This window comes from Tyto alba, unplaced genomic scaffold, assembly GCF_018691265.1.
Source record: "Tyto alba isolate M040663 unplaced genomic scaffold, T.alba_DEE_v4.0 Super-Scaffold_46, whole genome shotgun sequence".
In the NCBI taxonomy this organism is placed as follows: domain Eukaryota; kingdom Metazoa; phylum Chordata; class Aves; order Strigiformes; family Tytonidae; genus Tyto; species Tyto alba.
Window position 1 is genome coordinate 10,441,030 of NW_024881322.1, and position 12,285 is coordinate 10,453,314.

Here is a 12,285-nt window from a genome sequence, read left to right on the forward strand (position 1 = left end):
CTCAACATGGACACTGTTCATTACTGGTTTCCACTTGGACTCTGAGCACTGACTATGGATGGAGCCAGCCATTTAGCCAATTTCTTATCTGTCCATCTATCAAACTCATATCTATCCAATTTAGAGGTAAGAATGTTACGGAGAGACTGTATCAAAGGCCCGACAGAAGTCTGGATAGATGACATCTGTAGTTCTTCCCTTGTACTCTGGTGAAGCTAGGTGGGTTTTCAAGGAGCAAGTTGAAGTTTTTAGGGAAAATGAGAAAACGGGAAAAGATGCAGCATGTGTTTCTTGCTTTCTGCTCAGGATGTTGGTGTAGCTGGGGAGCCTCATCCCCGTGAACGTAAAGGTCCATTCCTAAAGCGAAAGGCCAACATTAATTCAGTTGGAAAATGGAAAGGGAGATTCAGTAATCTGTTACAATCTTAAAAAAAGATCTGAAATGTTGTTAGCCCCTGCTTGCTTTCCTACAAGATCTGATGAGGAAAAACAAAGTTTCCAAGTGTGCTTATAAGATCTCTAATGTTTCTTTGTTTGTTTGTTTACCAGTCTTGTCTGTTATTGTTGTCTGAGAAGAAAGAGTTGCCCACCAATCTCAGGGTCACCCAGTTATCACTGAAGAATCTCTTTGAGGTAAAGTAACATCCTTTTTTTTTTTCTTATGTCTATTTCTTCTTCCTGTTTGCTTTAGTGAGAGATTTTTCCATATTGTGTGCAGGGCTAAAACAGATCAAAGAAAATAAAATGGAAAATAATATGTGGACTTTGTATGATTATGTTAAATCATCTATTTTGTGCCTTTTCATTTGAAAATTTAAAAATCCTTAATTTGCATAATTTCTGTATGTAATCTAATTTTTCTTCTAATTCGATCAAAAGTCACGCTTCTAACCTGACAATTTAATGCTGAAAAATGTCTGATATCAGTTAAGTTGGATATATTTTTCAACCAGGAGAATTTATGATCTACACAGGATAGGGTATTTTTATACTGCTAGCCTGTTTCTGGACTGCATCATGGTGCGGAGTATGATTACAGGGAGTTGAGCTGGGTGCAGTGTTGGAATTTTCCCTTCCCTCAATGCACCAAGTTTTTGGTAGATTGCTTTATACCTAGGCAGCAACTGCTAAACTTTCTCCCTAAAGCCTTTGACGCTTTCCAAATGACTTGGAGAATTTTGGCAAGATGGAAACACGTAGTCACAGACCAAGGAGCCACAATTCCTAGTGCCTTTCACCGAGATGATGGCATCTACAGACAGCAGATCTTTATGTTGCTCTTCTGAAACTCACTCTTTTCCTTATCTTGCGATTCCTCATATTGTGCATCGTTTGGGAACCTCCAAAGCTTTCTATGCTGGCAGGATAAAATAAAATCTTCCAGCTGTCAGAAACTGCCACGCTCACGCGTGCTTTGCTGCTGGTTGGCCGTGCCTGCCTGGTGCATGTTCTGGGCCCTGCACGCTGGTACTGGTGCGAGCCAGGTGGCCTTGTAGGGCTCTCTGCTGCTTGCCCCTGCCTTTGTGCATGTGTGTCCCACCAAAACACTCTGAATGTATGAAGGGGCGTGCAGCCTTTGCTTCTGGCCCCCGGGGAACCAGGGTGTAGCTGGAGGCCAACTGCGAGCCAGGAGCTGCTGGGAGTTCACCATCTCTGTAGCTTGGGAACAGCTGGTGCCTGTAGCAGTAACACACCAACTTTCTAAAGGCATTTCAAAGTGTATGTGCCTGAGACCGCACAGTGGGTGCCCAGCCTGTTTCATATTGCACTTAAGTAAAGCATTTCTTACAGACCATTAAAAAAATTCTTCTCTGTATTATTTTTTTTTTGTTCTATTCTCCCATTTCTTTGTGTGTCTAAGTTAATTAACTATAGTTCTGCTGTATGTAACCTTTTTAAAAGATATGGTTACACATTCATTGAGAAATTCCATTAGGCTTTATGGTGAAGTATACTAGATTTTTTACAGTGCTGTGGTTTTCCTGGTGGAAGCTTTAGCAGATGTTAACTGTAGGCTACACAGTACATCTGCTTGGTATTTACTGGCTGGCAAATAAACAGTTTAGGGCATATTGATGGAATATCCCAGAGTTTGCCATTTGGCAGCTACAGTGCTTGTGATACTTTTGTCACAATGATTTCAGGTTGAGGCTTTTTCTATAAATATGTTTCAGTCAGGTGCCTGACAGAGTGAGCGGGAGTGATTCTGGAAAAGAAGGGTAATGCAAAGGAAAGAAATCAACATCAGTTCTTAAGCTTGTTTATAGTGATAGCAGAAGGATTAGTGGATGAATATATGCAAGCGTGCCTTCATTAGCTATCGTTAGGCTGTGTTGGTGCCTGCAGAGTAGCCCATATGGGACTTTAACCACCCGCTGTCATCCCTTGTGTGTTTTGCTCAGTTTTTTGCAGGAAGGGAGGGTGGGCCAGGATTTGGTCCTGGATCAGCCATGCCTGTGTCCAGGCAGCAGCATGGCTGTGGTGGGGACAGAGGCATGAGAGCTTCAGCTTAAAGCAGCTCCCAAGCGAAGCTGCCCACTGCTGCTGCTGTGGTTTGAAGCTCTTAGCAGCACCCTGGCCTGGGGCACAGCAGCAAAGCAGTCCTGCAAGGGGTGAATGTGCTCCTCACACTGACTGTAAAGCATGGCAGCACAGTAGAGGACACAGGTAGGCTGTCTTAGCAAAAAATCTTCCTTCCTAGGCAGGCAAATCAAAATGCCTCATTGAGAGAGGAGGATAAAAGTGGGATGCATTTGCAAAATAGAATGTCCTTCGTTGTTGAGTTGGCCCCACTAGTCTTAGCTATTCTAGTGGGTTTGTTGTGCATGCGGAAAACTGAAGAATCAAGACGAAAGATCCCTAAGCACTGCTTCTTTTCAGCAAAAATTAGAAAATGTGGCTTTCTGACAACTTAAACTTCCCCTGCTGCCACTACATTCTCCCTGTAATTTGTTGTATTTTAATTTTGTAACTGTGCGCAAACAGTAATTCTTGCCAGTCAAAATTTGTCATGAGGTGTTAGAAAAAAAGATTTATTTGTGGATGTTGGAAGCATGTGTGAAGACTGCTATTTAAAAAGATGACTGGCACAAACGGAGAAATTATGTCTGAACACTGTTTCCGACCACCTCCTCATGTCCTGATCCTTCTGGCATATTGTCTCAATTTCCATCTGAGCTTCCTCTGCCCACCTCCAGAGTTCCTCATATTACTTGTACCCCTTGTAGACTGTGCTTCATGTTCATTAAGTCTTTGCTAGAACATCCCTTTTTCAGTTCAGCTGCCTTCTGCTCAGGCTGTGTGCTTTCAGTCTTGGTCTGTAAGCTTCCCTGTAAATTCCATACTTTTATCAGATCACCTTCTAGGAATTTATCTGGCCAAAATTCTGTCTCCTAAGGCTTAACACCTTCTCTTTGTGCGAGCAGTCATATTATCATTGTTGTCTTAATAGCACTGGCCAGGTTATTCCTGAGCTGGATGAGAGCAGGGCTTTGTCTTGCTCTATATCCATTGGGTTCCTGAGCTGTAAAAGGACTGGTTACCTGAGTTCCCTAAACCTCCTGCCAGTCTCCTTTTTCCCAGTTTCAAGTATTTCTCCAGTCTTTTCTTGCTTTGGGGTAATTGCTTGCATAAGCTGCCTCATCCAAGCTTAGCAGGCACAATATCCAGTTACAGCCATATATGCACAGTATAGATACAGTAACATTTAACAGACAAGTGTAAGGCTGAAAGTTGCAGTCAATTACAGAGAAGAAATGTAGAGAGACTTTAGGTTCAGTGCTGTTCAGACCAGGACAAGATTCTATTTAGGATTCATTAACATCTCATAGGAGAAGAGTTTTCGTTTTGAGCTTCTACTGGAATTGTTGCATATATAATAAATGTTTCATTTTACGGCAGATATGACTTGATTGTTATAATTCCACTGAGTCTTGCCATAAAAAACATGGAAATAGGATTTAAAAATAAATGTAAAAATAACATGTTGTAATTGTTCTCTTTGTTACCAGACTTCGGAGTTGTATGGTCATGGTGAGAAGATGCAAGAAGTAGCAGAGTTAGCCAAGTGGCTAATTTCCATTGGGGCGAAAGTTGAAACCATTGGAGTGTATCTGCTTCATGCCGTTATCAGACTGTGTATCAAAGCAAGTGAGTGACATCTGCAGCTAAAATAAAACAATGGTGGCCTTCATCAGAGAACTGACAGCTAGAGCTTTTTAATTTTTTTTTTTTAATAAATTAATGGGATCGGATCATCTAGGTACAACATTTTTAAAATAGTGTCTTATTGGCACATGCAAGGTTATAAACACTCTCTTTGATTATCTGTGCCTGATAGTGGTGCAAACCTGATATGTTTGTTCTCTTCTGTGGTTTGAAGTAAAAGGTGTGATTGGCGTGGGTCTTTCATGACCTGAATATATCAGCTTTGGTGAAAATACACTGTTTCTTCCTGCCACCTCAGTGTGGAGCAACAATTTCTATAGGTGCTAAAGAGTCATGAGTCAACCTCAGATTTGCACTTTCTGCAAGTCAGCGAGAACACGGCATCATGTCTCCCACAATGCAGCTGGCTTTTTACCATGATTTCTTTCACATATTTCTTCCCTCTCCTACTCCCCATCTTCGAGAAAAGGTTTTGTACAGATAAATCTTGCCCCACTCCATAGGGAACAAAAATCAGGATCTCTTTCTGCTGTATCTCTGTTTACCATTTATAACAAGTGGGGTCTTTTTATCATTCTAGGAAAGAACCATCTCTTCAGGTGGTTATTGACTCAGAGGCCAGACTTGAAGGATAGGATCAACCAGCAAGACAGAGATGGATGCACTCTTCTGCATATTGTGGCATCTTCCAGTGAATATTCCCAGAAACGCAGTAAATACAATTATTTTTTCTATGCGTGTGGTGTTTTATTTTAACATGGAAAAATGAATAATGGAAGAAAATATCAGACCCTAGTGTTCACTATTTCATGCTAAGGAAGAAAATGAGAAAGTCTTTTGATCTGAATGTAGACTTTGTAATGGTATATAATATTTAAACATTTAAACAATTCCCTTTTAAAATTGGATACCAGATTTGTGACCATTTTCTTTGCTATTTGGTTTGGCTGGTTATGGTTTTCCCACAAGTATGCTGCAGTTTTTAGAGCCATAGAAGTTACCTTTTAAAGTTTGATGTGCCCTTAAAATCATGTTAGACCACCTGGAGAACTATCCTGTTCTTTTAAATAGGTGAAGATTTAAAACCTAAGTAGCAGTGTACCTTGTCAGAAGACGAAAATTAAATGCTTTCCTTCACGTTTTCTGTAGGACTTGTTTTATCTTGGCCTGGCTTTTTTTTTTTCTTGTGTTTCTTACTCTGCCCACTAGATGGCAAAAGGAAATAAGCATTAATGCCAAGGTAACACCAGACTTCTAGGTCATTAAATGAGATGACTTTCTGGTGGTTTTCTTTAGTAGTATGAATGACATGTGCACAACCTATATCTAAAGAATTTTATTTTCTGGAAAGATGTAAGACCTCTTCTGCAGCAGTTCTGTCTGTTGCTAAATGCTTCCTGCATTTCTAGAACAGACTGTTCATTTATTAAAATTTATTAATAATTATACAGTATATATATTATATAGATAGTATATAATTGAATATTAATTTATTTATTGAAGTTTATTTATTTATATTTATAATAATATATTATCTATAGATTATAGAGATATTTATTTATTAAAGTTTATGTCTTTATATAGTGTGTTCATATAAAAATATATAGTATATGTTCACTGGCCCAGGGTGCCCAGAGCAGCTGTGGCTGCCCCCTCCCTGGAAGGGTTCAAGGCCAGGTTGGACGGGGCTGGGAGCCCCCTGGGCTGGGGGAAGGGGGCCCTGCCCGGGGCAGGAGGGGTGGGATTGGATGATCTTTAAGGTCCCTTCTAACCCAAACCATTCTGTGATTCTATATATTATATGTAGAGTATACTTATAAATATATATAAATGTACATATAAAAAGAAGCCCTTGCACCCATCTGTTAACAAAAAATAATCCCTAAAGCAGCTAGAATGGTAAGGCTTAGACAAAGCAAGCCAGACATTTGCGTTAGCCTGCATCATTTTTTCCTCATCTGGGTTTTGCCGTCGGCCCGTGCGGTGGCGCGCCGGGGGGACGTGTGGTGGTCCAGCACTTCCCCGCTCGCCGCCGCTCCGTCTTCTCCCCCGTGACGTGGTGGCTCGGTGCTCCCGCGCTCTCCCCGCTGTCCTGAGGGCACGGCTTGTAGGGAACGTGCCTCTTCCAGGCAAGAGGAGGACAGGCAGCTGCGCCCAGGGCTGCAGATCCCCCTGGCAGCCCAGTGAGACCTACTACGGAGCGAGCATGTTGTCTTCCAGAGTATTAGACACCGTGTCAAGGCTTTAAATCACTACTGTATTTCTTGTGTTTACGTGCAATTTGTAATGCTTGCTGTGAAATGCTATAGAGGATAGTAGTTTCTGTTGAAAGCAACGGTACCTATCGTTAGTCAAGCTAGACATCTTTGTTATAAGGCTCATTACCAAGAAAATCATGTATTTTATGTTGCATGGGAAAGAAACTCAGTGCCTAGCTGTGTATATTCACGCCTGAATATGTGAAATATTCTGGTTTATTGAGTCACCTTCCAAGCAATAGCAAAATCCCTTCCTTTTTTTTTTTTTTTTTTTTTTTTTTTTTTCTTTATGTACAGAGCAGTTTGCCTAGTGCCTGGAGAACAGGGTTGGGGCATAAGGGAGGAGGTGAATTCCACATACTGCCTCTGGCCAGTGAGATGCTCATGAGGCACCCAGTCACTTTGTTTCTGTTCTCCCATTTTCCAATTAATAATAATGAAGATAGAGTTCTATATTTTTTAAGGTTTTTTTTGGGGGGAAAAATACCTAACAGTACCTCATTCTTATGACATCAGAAAAATTCAAGTGTGTTTTTTTTTTTTTTTTTAATTATGCTAGAAATCGTACCAGGAAATTAAAAATCCAAAGGAAAATAGAACAAAACCCCTGAACAATGAGAGTTTTTCTTCCTCTAATGTTTATTCATGTAATACCTTAGGCCAAACAGAAGATGTGATCATGCTCCTGAATTTTGGGGTCGATCCCACTGTTCCAGATGCACGGTCAAGATATGTCATAGATATCTTGAAAAAGAACAAAAACTTCGATGCTGTAAAAGCAGTCAGCAATCACATTGAGAAACACACTTCCTCTGAGAAACGGACAGGTACTACACAGACTGTGTGCTTTTCCTGCTTTAAAATTATAACCTTTGGATACAGAATTTATTTGTGATTGGTAATAATAGGTGGGTTTTATGTAACTTTTCCTGTGAGTTGTCACCCTGATCTGTCAGTCAGTGATGAACATTTTGTCCATGCCTGGAGGTGTCTGCTCTATAACTGATGTTCTTAGTATATCATGCAATAAGTAACTACAAGTTGTTCTACATTACTATAAGCCACTATTTTTTTTCCTCACCTTTAACATGAGGTTCCCCTGGCCATAAAAACTGCTTCTTTTTGATGCTTTTTCAGTTTTAACCTTTTACCTTCACTTTATTTTTTGGAAAATAAAATGTTTTGTTAAAATATTGGTGGCATATTTAAAATGTTTTTAATAACAAAGAATATTGACAAAAAAAGAGAAGCTCTGAAATGAGGAAAATGTGAGTGAAAAGTTGTTGGCTTTTTTAAAAACAAAATAACATTTTAGTAAGAGCTCTTTGTTCACACAGTTTTAGTCATCTTTGATTTATGTCACTGATAGGCAGCTAAAACTCCGGTATTACTTGGAAAGTTTTAACTTCTGCACGTGTTAAGGGAAAAGAGAAGCAGAGCGGATTACCAGACTAAAATTACAAGAACCTCTCATAACCAAAACAGGGGAGCTGAAATTTAGTTACACTCTTAAGTATGGGGAAACTTCAAAGTACATTTTAAAAATTATTAGTGATATTTCTAGGCAGTTTGCAAAGGACCTTTTGTCATATAGAAAAGCACAAATATTAATTGTACCAGTGCTAATACGAGATTTCATGAACTGGGGTGATAAACTGGTTTCCAGTTTGCTTTTGTATAGTAGCCTGTCAGTTCTGAAAAAGATTCTGACTTGTCTGGATTCTCCATAATTTTCCATTCTGGAAACTAATGTATCAAGTGTGATTGCCCAAATAATGGGAATTTCCTCTTTCATGCCAATACATGAGAATGAGAAAACATAAAAATTGTACAATACCACCTCGGCGTGACAGCATCAAGACTGGCTAACCCTTAATATAGTTTCTTTTCTGCCTTAAAAAAATGGAGCAAGCCTGAGCAGCCTGTGCTGCGGTGTGGTTGGAGAGATGATAGCTGGGGCAGGAGGTGGGGAGCTGGCTCCCCTCGGGGTCCCTGCGGGAGGCACCTTCTCGGCAGCATGGGGCTACAGCTTGGATGCTGCTTACCTCCCAGGTAACCTCTGAAAGAGGTGGTAGTGGGCCACAGAGATTTCCAGCAGAGGACCCAGTCCTAGGAGGAGGCCCCTTGGAGTTCTTGTGAGGATCCACATGGGAACTGACAACCAGCTGGTTGATGAGGCAAGATGTTCCTGCAGGACTTTGAGGTTCAGAAACGGAGGAGAAGATCCTGCAGCTGATCTTTTCAAGCCATGGTTTAGACTGCTGTTTAAAAATAACTCCCAAGCATGGACACTGTTCATCTTGAAAGCATTTATTCAGTACAGTCTTTCTCAAATGGCTTGGTGCCTGATCTGCTTGTTTTCCCTGTCACTAACCAACTGGAACTTTAAGTTAACACCTGTATTAGAAATATTACTGTATTATCCCAAGGCATAACCTTTTCAAACCAGGACTTGCTCATGTTGTGCAAATCTCAAAGCACAGGTAGAGCAAAAGACTGCGCAGGCAGATCAGACTGGCAAAAATTGAAGTTTTTAGGCTACATCTCTGTTTTCATATGTGTATTGCATGTGAGTTTACTAGAAAGCACTGAGTTTCATTGCACTTCCATCTTATGGCTCCTGGCATAAGCAGATTCCCAAGTTTCTCTTTCTTTACTGTAGAGATCTCTGCTCTGCAGGAGGTCTCAGCCCAGTGGTTTTCAGTTAGGATGTTAACACCAATACCCCTTTTGGTGGCAATCACTTTTGTTGGCGTTCCAGGTAGCAAAGCCTGTCTTTTTTGTGTTGAATTTCTTTTTTTTTTCTTTTTTTTTTTTTTTTTTTTTGGCAATGCACAGCCCACAAGAGTTTTCTAGGCTTAGTGCAAAATGAAAGGCTGGAGAACAAACCACTGCTTAACAGGTAACAATCTGAGGTTAGTCCTCATTGCTAAAAAGATGACCAGCCTTGTTTGTCTCTTTGTCCTAAAGGTTAAAGCTACTGTTTTGTTTAGTCTTTGATGTACTTGAATTCCTCAAGTCTTTTCAGCAAGACAGGCCAAGTCATTTGGGTTTCATTTAAAGGCGTTTATTGGGACATAATTTAAGATCTGCTGTTGCATTACCTAAGTATCTCTTAAACTTGTAGGTGTTACTTTTGATGTGATGACGTTTTTTTGGCTTTGTGTTTTTCTTTTAAGAGGACAAACTAATTTTATGGCTGTGTTTCTTAGATGACACTGAGGAATCAGACAAGCTCAGGACATCTGATTAAAACTGTATGCTGAAAACATCATTGGTTTTAGTCATCTACTCTAAAAATTCTGAACAATGCTATCGCTGCGAAGCAGCAGTGTTCTGCCTGCATGCAGATCAACTTGTGAACTGTACAATTTTCAAGCTAGTGTATTATGCCAGAGAGTGTATTTGATGAGTATATCAAATATAAAATTCATCACAGTACTGTCTTTGGCAATAAGAATTTCAGCCATCTCATTTTAACCTGCCACTACATGTTTCTTAGAGCCCTGAAATGTCATGTATTGCAGTTCTGCCCTGAACACATGCCAGCAGGGAACTGGATTTTCAATTTCCGTAATATTTTGCAGGGGGGAGTGAAAGCAGAGCCATAGCAGATACAGATTCTTTCCTGGATGTTCTTGAACAGTTTGTCCAGTTCTACAGGTTTGAAACCGGAGCACATAATAAAAATGTATTGAAGGAAGATGCAGTTAAGCGATTTCTGAAACTGCTGTCTTCGATGCATGGTACAGTGAGTTCTCCTTTTTCCCTTCACAAAACTTAATTGTTGTGAAAAATGTGTTTGATGCTAACATACAGTGTTTGCTCTTTTACCCTTTCTTCTCTTCCCCTTTTCTGCAATTGACATTAGTGGAACAAGATACTTTTACTGTTGTGTTTTGCCCTTAGAACCACTGGAATATGCACAAAAATTTAGTGTGGTTGAATCAAAATGTTCAAACTTGTTTGGCTGTCAGCATAAGGATGGAAAGATGCAAGTGTTGCATTTTGTTGTTCTATACTTTGAATTTAACGAGTTCATTATTCTGAAATTAGTTTACAGTGAGATGGATTTTATTATGTGGCTTTGAGTGAGTTATGTTGTCTTGACTGTCTTGCAGAAATCCCTGAAGGGGTGGTTTGCAACATCTCCCATGCCTGTGCTAGCAGCTTCATAAAACAGTTGCTGGAGAAGCAAATGTGGCATAAAGTTTTGCTGCTGCTCACAGGGAAAGCCAGTGGGGAAGAGCCATCAAGTGGAGGACTCTTCAAAAACTGCAGTCTTTCAGATGTTGACATTGGCAACGTTATCCAACGGTGTGACAGATCAGATAAGCAAGTGAACCTCATAAAATGCTTGCTTGAACGAGGAGGTGAGAAACTGTGCACTATTAATTTATTATAAAAGATCTGGTATTTTATCTGGCATATTTGGAGCAACAGTTTCAGAAATACCAGTGCATGTTTTTTTGTGGCTCTGTATAAGTGCAGCAGCTTGTTGGAGTGCAGTCCATTGGCCGCATCTGCCGTGTGCGACCATGGGAAAACTAGTAAGTAAGGCTACATGGAATGGAAGATGTTGTTCAGATGAAATTTGACTGTCAGGGTTGGTAAAAGGTAAAAAAAAAAAAACAAAAAAACGCCAAAGATTATTGTTGCTCCTTTGCTTGTAGTTGCTTTAGTTTTTAATCTCTCTTGTCTTCAGCCACAGTATTATCCTGATACAAACTGTAAGCTACAATCTTTGGGTTCAGTCTGTTGTTATTTTACAAGTAATTGACTACTTCAGTGATTTCAAAGGCATGACCAGATGTCTGTCTTTTTTTAGCTAGTGTAGACATCATATTTTTTCTTGTTTTGCATGGGGTTTATTGCTAGGATTATTCTGGCATTTTTCATTTCATCTTATAACTTAGCTATAAATTATGGACACACAGTCCTGCTGCAGCCTTGTGAGTGCCGGAGGTGCAAGGAGGCTTCTTGTTTCCGTCAGTGATTGACTTGAAGAAGATATGTTCTGGCCTTTCTGTCTTCCTATCATAACAGGAGGACTGGTTGCTCAGCTTAATGGGAGATGAGGAGATTCTGAAGATTTTCCTAGTCAAAAACTCTTTCACAGATACATGGAAAAATCTGACAAAAAACCCCATCACCTGCTCAGCAGTCAGCATGTACCTTCATCTGTTTGGTTTGCAGATCTGGCGTATCAGATTTAACCCTTGCTATTTTCATGTCCTTCACAACAGCTCTGCCAGATGGGGTTGGAACCAGCTCTGAAATACCACTGCAAATATGCCTCAGAAAGAATTATTTTGAACTGGTATATTTGCTGCTGACCAAAGGTGCAGATCCTCAAAATGTCTCTATTGCACAAGGAGATACTCCTTTGCATGCTGCAGTTTCCATCTGTTTAAATAACAGAGGTAAGACTTTTGTGTGCCCGGGCCTGGGGACACAAAGAGCTCTCGCAGATGTGCGCAGTTTGTTTTCACAGCAGCTGTTGAAAACATCCCCATTTCTTACCTGTCCAGCCCACCGCCCCTTCTGCTGCTGTTTACTGATGTGACATCAGATCAGGATGTCCGAATGTGTTTCAGCCCCCAAAGTTTCCAGGCCAGAGGATTCACACCATCTTAGTTAAGCTGACGTGTTCTGCTTTCTGGTTGCAGTGGCTGGGACTGTGAAGAGAGTTAATGGCAGCTGAGGTGACCAGGGGGAATCAAGCAGCTGTAATGCCTCTGTCAGTTACTGTTTTGTGAATATATTCTTGTTTAATCAAGCTGATTTAGAAAGGAAGGCTCCTGTCTGAAACCCTGTAAAATGTGTACTAGCTGGGAATGAAGTTAATGGGAAGGATCTA

The 12,285-nt window shown here is 40.4% G+C and overlaps 1 protein-coding gene across 2 annotated transcripts in view; it reads left to right on the top strand.

The window, feature by feature from the left end:
- The window catches only part of TRANK1 (tetratricopeptide repeat and ankyrin repeat containing 1), a 59,116-nt gene that overhangs the window by 16,605 nt on the left and 30,226 nt on the right, over positions 1-12,285 (top strand). For both annotated transcript variants that reach the window (XM_042806396.1, XM_042806395.1), the window contains exons 6-12: positions 550-633; positions 4,011-4,149; positions 4,748-4,879; positions 7,085-7,252; positions 10,013-10,171; positions 10,547-10,798; positions 11,672-11,848. In XM_042806396.1, coding sequence (XP_042662330.1) covers positions 550-633; positions 4,011-4,149; positions 4,748-4,879; positions 7,085-7,252; positions 10,013-10,171; positions 10,547-10,798; positions 11,672-11,848 — 1,111 coding nt within the window. The remainder of the gene's footprint in view (positions 1-549; positions 634-4,010; positions 4,150-4,747; positions 4,880-7,084; positions 7,253-10,012; positions 10,172-10,546; positions 10,799-11,671; positions 11,849-12,285) is intronic.